Source organism: Lates calcarifer, linkage group LG20 (assembly GCF_001640805.2).
Source record: "Lates calcarifer isolate ASB-BC8 linkage group LG20, TLL_Latcal_v3, whole genome shotgun sequence".
Taxonomy (NCBI): Eukaryota; Metazoa; Chordata; class Actinopteri; family Centropomidae; genus Lates; species Lates calcarifer.
In genome coordinates this window covers 23,042,541-23,060,641 of record NC_066852.1, presented here as the reverse complement: position 1 = coordinate 23,060,641, position 18,101 = coordinate 23,042,541, and the positions used below count along the sequence as shown (strand labels likewise).

General features: G+C 40.7%; 1 protein-coding gene across 9 annotated transcripts in view; it reads right to left on the bottom strand.

Moving 5' to 3' along the window:
- The window catches only part of cadm1a (cell adhesion molecule 1a), a 333,568-nt gene that overhangs the window by 102,004 nt on the left and 213,463 nt on the right, over positions 1 to 18,101 (bottom strand). For 6 of the 9 annotated variants that reach the window (XM_018689297.2, XM_051078414.1, XM_051078412.1 and 3 more), the window contains one exon: positions 1,660 to 1,677. The exons of the other annotated variants lie outside the window; for them this stretch is intronic. Coding sequence is in view for 5 of the 6 variants with exons in the window: in XM_051078414.1 (XP_050934371.1) it covers positions 1,660 to 1,677 (18 nt within the window). In the remaining variant the exon portion in view is untranslated. The remainder of the gene's footprint in view (positions 1 to 1,659; positions 1,678 to 18,101) is intronic. 9 annotated transcript variants of the gene reach the window in all.

The following is an 18,101-nucleotide window of genomic DNA, read 5'->3' as shown; positions in this document are numbered from 1 at the left end:
TTGAGAGAATGAAACAATATGGACTGAGTATTGCACTGCTGAGAAGAGATGTGCGCTGGTTTGGTTTTCACATAAAAATCAGATGAGATGATGACTGTCACTGGCAGTGGATGTTGGTGTGAGTTTTCTGTTGCTGCTTTGTTGGCAATCAGCAGCAGAGACCACCACTGCTTTGTGGCAGCAGCATAGGTTTGTGACCGAGAACAGGCCTGTGAAGGACTGGGCTCCGTCCAATCAGCCCCAAGGGAGGATCTCTTGCTGTTCAATTCTAATTCATGTACATATAAATAACTGTCGCTGGCACTGCTAATTGGATTAAAAGGCTTGGTAGAGGAGAGACAGGGGAGAGGGGGAGTGAGGGCATTTAAAAAGGCAGCATGACTTGATTTACAGCATACAGCTTCCATGGAAGCTCAATCTGACCAGGTAAAAAAAAAAAAAAACAATTATAAACACACACACACACACATGTACATGCACATGTGTGTATATACATATATACTGTATACAGTATATATGTATATGTATACATATATGTATACATGTGTTTCATTACTATTCATTATTAGTCATGAAGAGAACAAAAGTACAGCCAAGCAGAAGAATGTAATTTGCTAATATATGTTTGTATTGTACATATAGTGATTTGAATGGATGGAGGAGCTGAGATGTTTTTTTTGTTGTTAGAGCTACAACAGGCTACAAAAGAAACAAAGATCAAACAGTTCAATGCTCTCGAACAGCAGCTCTACAACATCTCTTCAAGTAGGTCGTTCACACACAACTGGTGCTTGTATTTTTATTGCTTTTTGACCCTTTTTGAGCTTGACAGGAACCATGTCACATTTTTATGACTGCACTGACACTGTGAGCAGCAGCACACTGAAAGAAAACTTCTGCGAGTCCAAACATGCAGAGCAGAGCGTCCACAGAAATTTGGCTGTCACTGGTTGTCAACAACCACATCTCTGCAATCCCTACACATCCTTGTTTTTCTACCAAAAATGACTCAAACAATAGTGTTCGGCTTGATATATATGCAACATGAATGAGAGTTTGATTACAAACGGTCAGATCTTTGATTTGAAAGAAAACATTAATATCTCAAGAATAAAGCTTGTGAAATATTTAGGACTTGAGCAAAATAAGCTGAAAGCAATGAAAAGCAATACTGATGCAGAAAAATAAATATTGGGACTGATCTAAACAAATAGCTATATCAGTAGCAACCAGCCTGCTACATAGATTCAGTTAGAGCTTAGAATTTGAACTCAGTGTATGTACAAAAACAGAAACCCCATTATTACTGCTAAGGCGATTCATTCAAAGTTTTGTCAGTTTGGAATAAAACTCTTCAGCTCATTGAGTTCTGTCTCAGCACTATCTGGTTGACTGCAGTGGACCCAGGATGCTACAGCTAGGTCTGTTTAGAACACTGGTAAGCAACTGAAGGTGTATCATCAGCATCAGTATCGTCAGCAGCAGTGACAGCAGCATGAGATGTGGAAGAAATGGACTGTGAGAGAATGCAAGAGTGAGGCAGACAGAAATCTAAATGTGCATGTCTGCATGTCTTGAAAAAGAGACAGAAGCTAGAAAGGTGAAATATGGTGAGAGGATGTGGTGAGGAGAAGTAAAGGAGATGTGGGGAAGGCTTACCTGGGTACTGTGCAGCTCCTGTGTTGGAGGAGGAGGATAGGTGAGAAGGGAAGAAAGGAGAGGGGGGAAAAAAACAGAAAGGGAGGTTAGCATTCAAAGCCCCAATTAATTTACAATTAATTGCCCCCATTTGCCAGTGCATAGAGGTGCATGCTTGTAAAGTACAGGGTAAGGAAGGTAGGAAAGCAAGGAAAAGTTATTCATGCTCTCCCACTCTTCAAAAAGTAGATTATTAAAAGCAGCTGATTTGAAAAGGAGCCAGTTGTTGGAGTTTAAGTGTAAAGTTCTAACTGCAAAGGCAAATTAAACTGGCTTAAAAACAGACCTGATCAGCATCATTTCTTAAGGTTAACACCAAAGCGTTGTGGATCACAAGTAAGGGGAGTGGATGACATCTTGTGCAAATATCGTTCATCTATATTTGGCTATTTGCTAATGCTGTGCAGAATTACACACATGCTTTGGACAGTGATGAACCAAAAGGTTACTCCTACTGTTGCACACAATATCATTACTGTTGTTACCTTTCACACATAGTTTGGGAGATCAAAACAGGAACAGAGTTAGCTTAGGTTAATAAGTCTATGTACTGTACCAACAAATAAATGACACCATAAGCAACAGGATGAGGTTGCCAGGCAACCAGTAGAGACTCCAGGAGGCTCTTGCTCCCTGACACACACCACATGGACAAAATTAATCATTTCTCAGTCTTTTCAGTATGCATTTACCAAACTAACTTTAATGTGTTAACTCGTGGGCCCAAGAGGCACTAGCAGGTGGATATTTTCTACCACTGGACAGAGCAAGGGTAACTGTTTCCTTTTGCCTCCAAACCAGACATGACACACATCAAGCTTCTTATCTAACCCTCTGCAAGAAAGCGAATAAGCATATTTACCACAAAGTCAAATACAGTACCATTGTTATAAGGCAGATATTGAAAACATGATATTTCAGGCTGATATTTAATTTCTTTATTCTATAATTAACCATTTTCATACCAAAAGTCTCCAAAATTAAAAATATCCACTACATACAAATATACTTATTAAAATGTGTACTGTATATTGCAACCACCAAGAGATTATAACATACAGATCACTTGATCACAATGACTGTTGCTTTCAGTCGGTAGACCATCTAAAACTAGAATAACAAGGCGCTGAATAATGGCCAGAAATGTGTTTTTGCAGAAGACTATGATGTCTCAGTGAAGGTGACCTTTGACCTTTTGGATGTAAAATGTCATCATATTGTACAAGAGTGTGAAATTTTGTCATGATTAACATATGATTTCTTTCTTCTTTAACCTCTGGCTACCATAATCTACTCCCTTGAGTCTAAGTGAATGTTTACGCCAAATTTGAAGAAAATCCCTCCTGGCGGTCCTGATATATCGTGTACACAAGAATGGTAAAGACATTCGGTCACACTGTTATTGACCTTTGATCTCTGACCACCAAAACCTCACCACTTCATCCTTGAGTCGAAGTGAACGCCTATGCCAAATTTAAACAAATTCCCTAAAGGCTTTCCTGAGATATTGCATTCACAACAGTGGGACATACAGACAGATGGACAGACAACCTTAAAAAACTGTATACTGCCTCCAGCCACAGCTATCGCCTGCACAGAGGCATAAAAATGAGAGCAAAAGACACACTTTTAAATACATAAGTGGAAACTGGCTAAAACTGAATAAATCAGTCTCAACTGGGACATCTGTATAAAATCCAGCATTGCAGGGAAAGTGCAGTGTTGGCCCTAAGTATACAGTCTGGCATCCATTTAGGCCCCCATCGTTGAGGAACATTTTTCAGCCAAGTAAGCATCAGGATTCCAGCTACGAGGCAGCTTTTGATTAGAAAACCTATTTCCTCTTCAACTTTTGCCAAATTTCAATCATGGCGATATTCTAATTACCATTATCCAGAGCAAGAAAGAGAGGCTGCGACTGAGTGGGTGTGTGTAAGTGAGGGAGTAGAGGAGTGAGAGGGAGGATGTCTTTGCATGTAAGCAGGGAAAATCAGAGGAAAATGAAGCGTGAAGATCAAGTGAAACAAAGAGAAGAATTTCTTCTCTTTTATATCCTGTTACACAGTCCCATTTGTGGTGAAGATGTATCTTGCTGAATAGTTGCTCATTTGCTTCTTCTAAATCCCTGAACATGTACTGTATCTCTGCAAGCTTAAAGGCCTCTGTATGCTTTAAACAAATTCATATGATGTGTCGTCCAACCATGTCGTAAATAGAAATTACATTCATTTGCAAGAGACTGCATTAATTTTCAAACTGCTTAGTGTTTAATGAGCATAACTAATTCAAACAGATGCAATCTGAATACAATCTAAGAAAACCTTTGACAGAATCTGTCAGTTCCAACAAAATATTCAGTCTGTTTGACAGCAGGTGATGGAATTTGACAGCCTTTAGTCTCACCTGGAGAGCTTTTTCCAAAGCTATAAACAGGAGTGCTCAGTGAAAGAGTAAACTGCTATGTCATTAAGTCTCCCAGCATAGCATCACTTGTCCCCTTCTTAAGCATTCAGCCATAGCACACAGGAAGCAGAGTAACAAAGTGCTTCAGAGAACCACATAGTCAACCCAGACCACCCTCGAGTTCAGGTTCATGGAGTGTGATGGTGTGGGGGGGTTTTGCCTCTGGGAGATTACACAGCAATAGGCGAGACATGGAGCAGCTCTCCCCATGTTAAGTAAATGGAGAGCGGATGAAGAATAACTGCATCGCCGCTTTGCCCCTCATGGGTCTTGTGGGAGCCTTTGCTATCCCACCCCAACCCACAACCTCCAGAGGTGAGGTTAAATGACAAGAACTGCAGAGATGCATTAAACATGAGTCATTTGGACAGAGAGCTAGACGCTGGACCACTCCAGAGATGATAGGGACATTAACCAGGGCTTCACCAGGGCCTGAGCTGCATTTAATGAAGGCCTCCACTACCTCCCAATGTCTCTCTCTACATTTGACTCACAGCCAGGGAGCTAAGTAGTTCAAGATAAACACTGCCGCTACTTTCTCTGGCTCCAGTTGTCTCATTTTCTGCCTCTTCCTCTTTCTCTACACTCACTCTCTAGCCTGACAACTTATAGTCTCTTTGTAGAGAGCAGTGGTCAAGATCAATGAGAAGCTCTTGTCAGGCACAAAATGGTAAGTGAGCAGAGTTAAAAACAGTCACCATCAGCAATTCGTTCAAACTACTCAAGAGCATAATACAACAGAAAGATATGTATGTTGTATAAAAAGAATACAATATTTTTACACATCAATATCAATCACAATTTACATTAGACTGCTATTTTTCTATCTCTGATACAAGTAACAATACAACACAGCAGCTTATGAGTTAAATGCTGACACTTGAAGACATGGGAACATTGCTAAAAAGAAGCTGATGAGGCAAGAGACACAAGCAGCCCAACACTGTAAGCAAACTCCCAAGTTACCCAAAGTACTTGGAAGAAAAAACAAAGGCAAAAGGTAAAATTATTACCCACTCTGGCCTTTGTAAACATCCATCATAGTTTACAGACCAACTTACTAGTTTAAATTTGACTCACAGTGCACAGTTTTCCTGTGGAGTGAGGGGTTATTGAAGACGTTTTGTGGAGCCCTGATGTTTGGTTTTACCTCCAAAAAAAACTACTGGCTTGTTTTACAACCTGTCTGATGATCTGACCGGTCTTGTTTCATGCCCTGCATGTAGTATTGATTCAAACATGTATAAACACACAGACAGACATACTGTACATAGTCAGAAATATTCAGACAGACAGAAAATATGACCCATGTTGTTATAAACTGGACTTATCCTTTACCATTAATAAAAGAAAAAGCAGTAAAGGCCCTTGCTCTTGATATAAGAGGTACCTGCAAGTGTTCTTGTGTAGTCTTCTAAATAATGTGTGTTTTATGGTTAGTCTTCTTTCTATAAACATTTGATGTTCTGTAAAGTTAGAGCATAACACTACTTCTATCTTTTGTGAGACTAACACTATTACCATCATGCATAGCGTTTAATTATAATGTGTTAGTCAGTGGGTCATTCTAACTTCATTTGACAAAAGATGGCACTAGACAAAAGGTCAGGGATCACCAAAATCATTAGGGATAATCCCCTGGGGACCTTGCATAGCCAAAAAACACTATGCAATAGTACTATAGAGGTATCAGTGTACCACCAGTGACACACACTGCATTTGTGTAATGGTCGGCAACAACCCAAAAAAACCTTTCAAAATATGAGCCAAACACACATAATAAAAAACGAAAAGGTCCCAGGTGTTATAAGAGAGGTCCAAAAAAACAGACATAACAGCCCATCTTTCATCTGTATTCATCAGGTGAGGCAGGCCTGGACACTGTAGTCTTTGCTAGAAACACAGTAATAACAATGGCTTCCTTCAACACAGCAGGACCACACGCTTCCAAGCACGTCTTCTTCAAACGTAGCTCTTGGTTAATGGCCTGGAACACACATTCAATGTCGATCAAAGAGGGACGTTGCTGGGATGGATGCACATGCTGACAACCTCTCTCGCTTGCTACTCGATCACACAAACACACGCTAACACTCTGTCCCCTTCACACTTCTACCAGCACATACACACACTTACACACAAACACACACACACACACGTACACAGAGAAGCCCTCCCTGCAGTCAGTTTAAGTATAGCAAGGAATAATGTGTTGATTAAATCTGTGATCAGCTGCCTAAGGGGCATGAAATTGGACATGATGAGTGTGGCACATTAAAAACTAATTATCAATAGCACCAATCCTATTGTCTTTCTTTTAAACCAGTAACAGCAGTAAATCAAGTGTGGAGAATGGAACACTATGTGCTCTATCACAATGAGCTCTGGGCTTACAACCGTACCTGGACTCTGGCGGCATCAAAGCTTTTTGATAAAATATGAATGCCTGTAGCACTTCCTTATTGTATTACAAACTCATGGAGAGTTGAGAAAATATACTGCCAGCAGGAAATCAAACTGCTTTACCTGCAAAGCTTTACAATTTGAAAGATGAACTGGAAAAACATTTTCTCATTTGTGTCCCTCAAAACACTGTTGCAGGAGTGTGAATGTGTCAGATTTCCATTTTTGAATAGATATAGGAAAATAGCTTTTAATCTCCACATGTCTGCATGAGCACAATCAAATCTACTCCTCTGTCCTTTGGCCTCTGTCTGGCTTTTTGATTCACCTCAACTTTGAAAATACACGAAAAGAAGAAGAAAAGGTCAGGTAACGTTATCATACAACAACAAATTCTGCATAGAGAGGAGGTCACAGCAACAAAACGTTGGATTTGGACAAGGTGAGACTATTGTTCGTTTCCTGATTCTTACTGAAAGCTGATGTGGATTTCTTTTATTATCATGAAAATTCTGTAACCTTAACCACATGGGTACAGGCATATGCAACACCCTCGCAGGCTTTGTGATACGTATGGGCTGAGACCTTCTCCAGCCAACCTGGCTGAGTGCACACCCATCTGAGACTTCTGCAGGCAGAGGTGGCTGACTTCCTGTCAGATCCCCATACACACACAGAATCATTGAATCATATAGCTCTTCTGGACTTCCAAATATAGCTGGACTGAAAGGATCAAATCAGAAAAAATGTCATATCAGGGAGGTTTATGACACTCAAAAAACGTATTTGCGTTTTACAGCTGCTCCTTTTCCAATAACTGTGTATAGGAAACATGCTTTTTGGGCTCTCCCATTCAATGCTGTTTAATATCCACTTGAAACATGAAAATCCTACACTGCTGATCCCCCCAAACAACTATATGTTATCCTACCATAAAACTGACACAAGCCAAGTCATTTAAATTGCTGGCCTTCTGCTATTAGGAGTTTTGCAAGCACATTTTCACTGTCATCCAGTGTCATCTAATCTAATATTTCTGACAGTCAACAATCGGCCAAGGTGCAGTTATTTACTGAATTTATATGAACTTCTCTCAAATTCCTGGCCTGTCTCAGGCTAAAAGGAGAAAGTGTACTGGAGGTAGGACTAACAAGAGCATGGATTTAATAGAATGAGGTCAATGGTAGGTAAGGTTACTAAATCACAGTAACATTACTTTGAAGTCAGTTGTAGGTCTGATTATCACATCAGCTCACTGACCATGACTCAGACCAGCACCATCTTTTCAGGTCTGATTTTTTTAAACTTTATTTATTTATTTTGCTTGTCGCCTCTTTCTCAGGATACTTTCAAGATGGTGCTGCTGTTTTTGCTAAGAGACATGTGATGCAACTGTCTCTATATTTCATCAACAACAATGTGTCGTGGGACAGAATCTGCACTTGTCTCTTCTCACCAAAAGGATTTCTACTCAGTTATGCGCTGAACTGTAAAGCAGCTGTCACTTGATATAACCTAAGAGGTATAAACATTGCCTTTTTTCCCCTCTCTCCTTCCTCCCTCTTTTTTCCTCTCCTTGGATGTTGCTCACTCATCCACTCTCCCTTTACCTCCGGCTGTCTCTGGGACCCTGCGATTAGAGTGCTGGGTGCTGTCCTGCTGATAAGACTGAGAAACCTCCCTCCCTCTACCACCAATGGCTGTGTCCTCAGGGTGCAGGGAAAAAAGGAGCCCAGGGTAATGTCCCCAGCACCCCCAATCCTCACCCCTTCTCACCATTCACCAAGTCATGGGTGGTGGATGAATACATTGCCTTGTGCATCTCATGACTTTGAACAGATAGCCCTGCATTTTCATGGTGGATAAGAGGAGCCAGAAAAATGAGCAAAAGTAATGCAGCTCAGCTTATAAGAGTGTAACATTACGCATCGAGAGCCCTTTTTATGAGTGAAATTTTACATTCTGGAGAGTGTGTTTACAGTACCATCTGGTAGATTGTGTACACTCAAAACTGAAAATGTAAGACAAATGCTGGTGCTCAAGTGTGGATGATTTCATTTCACGAGAGTTGCTATTGTCTAAATTTCCATCTAGCTGCCATAAAAGGGAAAATAATATATACATATGTACACATACAGTGGGCATTTTATTAGGAACAAAATAGTAATACTACGGCCTCCATTTGCTCTCAAACAGCCTCAGTTCTTTGAGGTATGGATTGTATAACATTATTTCTACAGATTTGGCAGCTGCACATTCATGCTGCAAATCTCCTGTTTTACCACATCCCAAAGGTGTTCTATTAGATTCAGATCTGGTGAGTGGGGAGGCCATTAAAGTACAATGAACTCAGTTTTAAGACGACTTTTGCTTTGTGACATGGTGCATTATCATGCTGGAAGCAGCTATTAGAAGATGGTAAACTGTGCCCACAAAGGAAAGCATGTGGTCAGCAATAATACTGAGATAGACTGTGGTATTCAAACCCAAGACTGATTGGAATTAAGGATTTTAACAGTTGTAAACAGTGATTATCTGAGGTACTGCAGCCTCTCTGTCAGCACCAGCCGGTCTGGCCTCTCGCCTCTGACCTCTCTCATCAATAAGGCCTTTCTGCCCACAGAACTGCTGCTCACTGGATGTTGTTTGTTTTTTGCATCATTCTGAGTAAAGTCTGGAGACTGTTGTGTGAGATTGTTGGGGCTGTGTGCCACAGACTGTAGCAAAGTTTTAAAGTATTGTGACAGGGGCTTATACATTCTTGGCTGTGGTCATTTCATAGTATTTCTTGACAATAAAAAATGTACAACGGCACCATCCTTAAACTCTGGATGGCAAAATGCAGACTGATGAGATTCAACGTTTTCATTAGCTACTGTAAAGCATCAGTCTCTAATGTGCTATTTAGATGCACTGATGCATGCAATACTGTAAGAGTGGAGGTTTTTTTTTGTGGTGCTTTACCTGATATTACAGCATCATATAACTGACCAATATAAGAGATCTCAGTACATCACAGTCACACGCATTTTTTTGTCCTTTACGTAATGAGATGTGGAAGGCTATTGCACTTGAAAATTGAAATGTTAATTAACACTGAAGAAAATCTTCTTCTTCTTCACTGTTAAAGAAGAAGCAATTTCACAGTAACAACCAAAATATTACTATGCCCAAGCTACATCTGCTCAGTGATGGATTGATAAGCAGAGGAAAACCTGATCCTCAAGGTGTTCTAAAGAAAAAGACTTGGCTTGGCTTATCTCTGGGGTCAGGGAAGGTCCACAGCCATTAATTTTAAATGAGTGGAATGGATTTGTGGTAATGGAAACCCAATGGCTCCAGACAGCGTTGGGACTTGGTGGTGTGAAGATACCAAATGGTGGTGCGATAACCTGACCACTCAACTGTATGAAGTGGAAGAAGTCAAGAAACTGATTTGGGTCTTCTGCCCCCCCCCCCATCCCCCGAAACACACACTATGAAAGTCTTACACGTAATACATTAGAAATCTATTTGGAGGCATTCGTGCGTAACACAGAGCTGAAGACATAGGTAAACTCTCTCTTTTGGTCAAAATCAGCCTAATCTAAGACTCTCTAGTTTTAACTCATCATTGAAAACAATAGCAACTGGTCATGCCTGTAAAACAAGTAAACTCAAAGGTAGGAGCACTGAAGCAAAAAAAATTTATGGACATTATGAATGATAAACTGGAAAGGTCAGGAGTTCTGGTATGGAGAACATAGAGATCTGTAATATCTGTGGGTTGGAAAAAAGCCTATTTCCTATCTATGTGTTTAGACAGAGTGTGACAAACATTGTAACATTGTTTTTCACAGCAGCAGGAGAGTGTGGAGTTCATAGATGCGACTGTCAGTCTCCACTATGTGCTCGCTCTATTATTTTGTAGACTTAGAATATAAGAATGACTATAGTCACTTCACATGTAGCTTGTTCACACCCTGTAAACCGTGAATGTGAAAAACACGCTGAAAAATATGTTCACAGCATCACATATTTCCATATGCCACCATCAAGCAGGCTGCTATTGGATAAAATTTTGAAGCATTGTTTAGACATCGAGCCAACAAGCTGTAGTTGAGAAAACCCAGATTAGATTTTTCAAAATTAATGTGAACTGAGTTCTTTGTTTAATTATACACCCATCAGCCACAACATTAAAACTGCCTGCTTAATACTGTGTAAACTTGCGCTGCTAAAATGGCTCTGATCCATCAGGGCATGGACACCAGACCTCTGTGGGTGTCCTGTGGTGTCTGGCACTGGGACACTGGCACTTTGGGTCCTGCGGGCTGCAGGGCAGGGCCTCAAACATCTGGCTTGTTGAGGCGCATCTCACAGATGCTCGATCAGATTGCAATCTGGGGAGTTTGGAGACTAGATCAACGCCTTGGGCTTTTTGTCCTGTTCCTCCAACCATTTTTAAGCAGATTTTGCGGTGTGGCGGGGTGAACTGTCCTGCTGGGGGAGGCCCCTGCTGTCAGAAAGTGCTGTTGCCATGGGGGAGGGGGGTGTGCTTGGTCTGCAACAATGTTTAGGTGGGTGGTACATGTCAAAGTAGCATCCAAATGAATGACAGGACCCATGGTTTCCCAGCAGACATTGTATTGTAATGAGATGATCAATGTTATTCACTTCAGCTGTCAGTGGTTTTCAAGCTAAATATTTAATTTTATGAGTTTTTCTATTGAAAGGAGAAGAGAGAACTGCTTAGTACCTCAGTTAATTTATATTACAAATTGAGATGAGCAATAAATAGTTACTAAACAATTAGTTAGCTTCCCATGTTCAGCTGTGATGACTGGTTTTCGAGTACATGGGGCTGAAGTCTATCCCATCATGCCTTTTCGTGAAAGGCAGTATGTTGTGTGTCTATTTTGAGTCATTGTTATTCACATCACTGAAAGACCGAGATCTGCACTGAGGCAGAAATTGCACACTGACCCTTTACAGTCCTTTGGTAATGAGCGTATAATATATGTTTTTTGTAGGTGGGGGTGGTAGTGGTAATGCAGGAGTTTTCCAGATTAGAATCCCCCACTTTGAGCAATGCGGCTCAGAGGCTATTACACCAGTGCTCATTCCCTCCCACCTTGCTTTTTACTTAATTGAATCAGCCAGTCCCCATATCAGATATTCCTTAACGGAATACTGAAACCTATCCACCCTTTTCCTAATACCATTAGGGGAAGCGGGAGAGCAAGATGGATGCTTTAATCCTGCTGGTTCAGAGAACACAAAAGGAGAGCGTGCCCTGCAGTCAGACATTAGCCACAACATTCACTGCTGAGCCACAATATTCTTCCGAGCAGAAGGCTTGCCCTGTCGCTGCCTGACCGAAAGCTACAATAACAAGAGCTCATTTCCTGTAGACAAGCTAGCATGTAAATAACAGAAACAGTAACTCATTGCACTGCTCGTTATAGGGGAAAAGAAATAAATTACTGCAACATGTTACAGTCGGCAGCACCTTATTTCCATGATGTCTACTACAGTATTTTATGAGTCCGTATGGGGCAGTATGTTTATGCCATCTGTTCATGAACCCGGCAGATATGCAGGAATGCATGTCCAATTTGACACAATGGTGATGCAGATGAATGAGGTTCAGGCAAGCCTCCTGCTGCTGAGGTATTCTTATTTCTCTACCTATTTTCTGCAGTGTCAAACTGCAACTAAGCTAAGGTGAGGTCCATTATTTCTGGCCAGCTCAGGCACAAACTAATCCTCTTATTTGGGAGGTCAGCGCCAATCATTATACAGAGGGGTGCCATTACAGTATACACTCCAGTGAGCTGATTTTCCCCTTACATAAATATATGACTCAAGGGACTGCTCTTACTCCCCTCTCTAATTTATCCCTCCTGCCTCTACTTCTTAGCTCTCATCCTCCTTTTTCCTCTCTCTCTCAACTTTCCCCTCTCTTATCAATGACCTTCTCAAGCCTCTCTTTGCTTTTTACTTTTTCATTTTTTGCTCTCCCACACTTTCAGCTCACATCCCTCTTTTCCCACCCTCATTTTTTTTTTTCAGGATGCCCAGAGTGGCGTATAATTGAATCTGCAGAGAATGCATGAGCAGGAACAATTAACTCAGTCACTCAGAATGTGGATATAGCTGTACAGTAGGATAAACAGAATAATAAAAAAGGAAGGAAAGCAGGAAGATAAGCCTGAATCATATGGGTGCCAGGACAAAGAGAAACATGCATCTCACAAAGTACACACAACTTTGTTCCCACCACCTCCTGACAAAGATGGGATAATTTCATTTTGCATTGTGTGCATTGTCTTTGCTGTCATACTATCCTGCTTAGAGTAAACCACATTTGGAGCAAAATCTCTGGGAAACCAAGACCAGGAGTCTGCAGTCATGCTATCAGTTTAGCAATCAAGTCACAGTAAAGTAAATGTAAAGTTGTTGAGACATTTCACTGAACCAAAAATGTCAACCTTCTAAAGATGCTAGATGAAAAGTCAGATCACTTAAGCCTTATAGTTACATCTGGGAACCATGAATGTCTATACTAAATGAATATTCAACAAATTTAGAGCTAGTGTGGAAAAATGAAAACGCTGACTTGATGAGAGGCTAAATGATGAGTTCATTCACTACATTCCATGGCAATCCACCCAACAGTTCTCAATATATTTTCAAGGAGTCACCAAAGTCATGAACATTCATCCACTGTTGTGTGCGTAAAATATCCAAAACAATCCATCCAATAATTATTGAGATACTGCAGTCTGAAACAAAGTGAATTGATGGATCCATGCACGAGCATCACTGCTGGCTCCACAGACAAGGGCAGCATCCATATATTGGGCAGGGGAATCCTTGTGTAGCTTACTGATCCATAAACAATAGGTAATTTATTTTTATTGACTTTATGGTTTAATTGCATGATAAAAATGTATTTATTAGCAGAAGCAGTGTCTACTTTCCCCTAGTCACCATCACAGATGGGATGGCAGCCTGGGATGAAATCACACGATAATAAAAGCCCCTTGGTCCTACTTAGGCTGTTACATAAGTGCAACAATGCATGACTCTGTTGAATTTATGAATATGTAAAACGGGCAAAACAAAAAGAGACACTTTTCTTCCAGAGAAAGGAAAAGTAAGGAAAAGGCTTCTCTTTGGTCCAAAAAATATATATCTTGCTCTGTGAGGAGCTGACACTGGCAAAGATGGACCATAAATACTTCATAAATACCAATTACCTCAAGAAGCAGCCATGAAGAAAGAGCAGCTATTTCAGCCAATTATGAATCTTCTCTCTCAAAGGGTGGAGAAAGACGACTCTACCCTTTCAAGCCTTTCACTGAAAGGAGAAACCTCTGTCATGTTGCAGAGCTTCAATAATGTTTCCCTCCACCTTCATGTCAAGGATGAAAGGCCCCAAATGTCCTTTGAGTGAAACCCCCAGAGGACTTAACATGCATCAATAACATTTCCATCCTTGAAGATGTTTGAGGGGGACTACACATAATCTTCTCACAGACTTTAAGGCCCTGCTCACTTCCTGTGACTTTTATTTTTCCCCAGTCTCAAAGGTCCTTCCTTGCCATGCCAGAGATGGAGATAGAGGGAAAGAGAAAGAAGAACAAAAGAAAACAGAGGGAGGGAAAGACAGAGTCAAACAGCACATTGTGGTGAGTGTCGCCTGCTTAAAATAGGACAGCTGCTTCTTGAAGGAGCCATCATTCTTCATAGGGTTGGCCTGTCTTCATTTCCACCCTCGGCAAAGCACACGGGGCTTAACACACTTACGTCTGAGGATTTGCTGCACTTGAAGGTGGCAGCAATTCCCTGGACTGCAGGGGGAGGGAGCACTGTAAAGCCACCCCGAAAAAAGCCAACCGCTTTAACGAGTTCAGCTGAGGCAATATCCTGACCTCCTCCTTGTGCCAGAGCAAAGTCTTGGTTCCCAACTAGGTTTCAGTGACAGCATATGTCCAAGGTCTGCAAATGATATTTTAGTGTATCTTTTAAAAATTGATGAACCAAACATAATATTTCAATGAATAAGTAATAGGTATTTTAAAGATATTTTTTTGCCTCAATTGGACTGTCTGCTGGAGAAGATTGACAAGAACCACAGGGAGAAAATGGTGGATGACATCAGATAAAAGTCCTCAGCTCCAAATAAACTTAAGGACGTCATAATTACACAACATACATCTTAGATGAGTGGCTCACCAGGATTCCCCCATTACATATATATATATATATATATATATATATATATAAAATGTTACAATTGCTGAACCAGAGTCTGTACATGGTGCATTCCCAGTAGAAAATACCAACAGTCGGCACTCAAGAAGAGACAAGACCAGCATGCATTCAGGAAAGCACTGGGAAATGTGGGCTACTTTTACAGTGTAAATAAATTATGAAGCATTTGAGCATATTTTTTGCATCCTCTTCCTCACTGGAGGAATGAAATATGTACAACCAAGCAGGAAGCACCTTCCTTTAAAACGAAGATTGTAATACAAACTTAAGCTTTCAACAGTGTATTTCACCTTTTCTTATGCATGTTTTGGTTGTTTTGAAAATTTTGAAAATCATTGTTCTATGAATGAGATACTCAAAGATGGATATGTTTGATAACATGTTTCTGCTTGACTGACAGGGGGACTATCAATACGGCTGTGACCACACCAAATCCAAGCCTTAGGAGTCCTATGAGTGAAGTCAGTTTCAGTATATCCACGTTTGCAAAATGTCAGTAAAGAAATTTCTGTCATATACAGACTTAGTCCACCATTGATCCATAAATGATTCATCTAGCTGCCCAACCCTTCTCCAAACTATAGCCGAGACATTGTATCTTGAGTGGAGAGAGCTGCAGCTGCTCCAAAACTGAATCTTTAATTGTCAGTTTTCTGCTGTTAAGTGGCCTCTCCCATGTTCAAATTAAGCTTATGACATTCAGCTACAAAGCAGTGATTATAGAGAAAAAGGTCACCAGATACTGAATTGCTTGGTCCCTCAAAATGAAACAGTGAGTCATCTGCAGCTGAGCTGCTAACAGTGACAATCAGGATGCAGAAGAATTATTTGTGTGAGCTAATTAGAGAAGTTAATCGTGAGACACCTCACATCCTCCACAGTGGCAGGAACAGAGAGGGCAGACACAAATAAAGCATCCCTCACAAGTGGCAGTACAAATCATCTGACCACCCACACATGCTGCCCCTTCACTTGCTCTCACTGAGAACATACTTCCACTGTAAGCGCAGTGAAACTTGGGACATTGAACCCAGAAACTGGAGCATTCATCTTCAGTCACTATGATATCTCCTCAAACCTGACTGACCAAAAATAGAACAGTTTAAAGAGTTGGATCTTCAGAAGCCAATGGCTCTTTGAAGAGAGATTATATCTGTATCCTTACTTTGAATGAGGCTAATTGGCTCATTGACATCTTGCCTTGTGGCTCCTCCTGGCAAAATGTATATATCTTTGAACCATTATTCTAAAAGAGCCAAAACACTTTCCACTTCTATTTCCAGCTACACTTATTGCCCCTCAGTGTAGCACCAGAGTAGATAGCAAAAGAAAGTTTTTAGATTTCATACTGGCAACATGACTGACATCTTAACATTTTCCAAACAGGCTGTGAAATGAAAATGAGGCCCGATAACAATGAGAATGTCAGAGAAAATAATAATAAGACACGGTCCTAACCAACCCTTGAATACCATATTGCAAGGCAAATTACTGTCGAGATGACTGCACTGCCAGATGTGGCTCTCACACTGCAGTATCACGGAAAAAAAAACTGCCAGCATATGCTCCATGCTGAGGATAACTTAACTGGTACAGACCTCTGGTAAGCGGATTGAGAGAATTCCCTAAGCATATAACGGCCTACTTCATACAATATGGTGAGGGTATGCTTGGACCGCAATGATGAGCCAACATAGTCACATGATGGTCTGTGATAAATTAGCTGGGGACCTATGGTGCAATAAATTGCAGCAGATCAAGGGAGCGCACAGCGAATATGGCCTGATAGGATATGCTTCATCCTTCAACCATACTTCCCATGATGTTACAAAGACTCGATTTGTCTTGGGCTGTTAGGAATGGCAATAATATTACACATCTGACGACTTGGTCTCAGCATGGGTGATTTGGCAGTCTATTGTTGCTTTTCTAAGAGCGGGGAGCATGTGAAGATGCTCTTCTGCTAACTGTAAAGGTAAGCCATAGCTTGCTCCAGTTGGGAATTCTCATCCTGTGATATACATGTTGCACCAGACATCACTACGGTCATATTTTCACAATGTACAGGTCAACTCTCAACACCCAATACAAACAGATAAAACACAATTTCAAATTACACCCCTGTAATTTATTCAGTGCAGAATCTCCAAAGTATATAAAAAAAAAGTTTGTAGAAAATCAAACAAATGAATTTCTGTAGCGGCTCCTACAGCTGACTCAGCATTTCCAACACACATCTGTTTTTTCTTCACAGAGCTCTCACACATTGTCTGTCACTATCTTTTGTCATCCATGGTGGAAATACACACAAACAACTGGTGTCACAACACACAACACACTGTTGTAACTGATATTCATAACGACATCTGTTTCATTGATTAGTCTCTGTTCTGAATGTTCCCAGTGAATTTGTGAGTATGTTAAAAAGCAGGTCTTGGGTAGAGGGGAAGTTTGGTGTTCATTTAGGCAGACAGAGGAGATGCTGCTTGATGGATGGATGTTGATCTTCTGTAAGTCTACATTAGCATAGTTTGATGGATTTTTTCTCATGTTTAAATTCTTTCAGTGGGTTTTTATTGAGTTCTGTCTTTGGCTGTAACAGGTTTGAACAGGGAGGCTGGAGCACAAAGCACTGAATGTGCTCACCAGTGTTATGGTGCTATAGATTTATGACAACATCAGTCTATAGCACATCAGATCTATAAGCCTGATGTGTGCTGTGGTGTGCATGCATGCTAGCTTGTTATTCAGTTGGGTTTGAGGAACTCAATATAACAATTTAAGGTTTGTTATTTCTGTAAGCTGACTTGTAACAGCTTGTGCTGCTGTATTTCCTATCATTCATCCTTGTAACTTGAACTTTTCTTTCATTTTGTTTTCAAGAATGTAGTTATTTCTCAGGCTCTGGCACAGGAAGATGACATCAACTCTTTGTCCCATTTACAAATCTTGAGTTGGTTGGTTGTGTTGTTTTAATTACCATCCATGACCAAAACACCAGCCCTTCTATCATATAAAACAAAAATAGTTGTGTGGGCAGCAACTTAGAGGTTTGGAACCGGTTTAATGATAAAGTCTTGCACAATCAATACACTCTCAAATGAATGCTGCAGAAATAACAATAATACGGTTCGAGTAGCTGTGGTCAACTGTTCATATTTAATTTGCAATACACTGAAAAAGTCCAATCAAATAAGTTGTGGTCTGCTCTCTGCTGAGAGGGTTGTTAGCTGTGGACACACTGGCTGAAGTGACCTGCTGTTTCAGCTTTATAC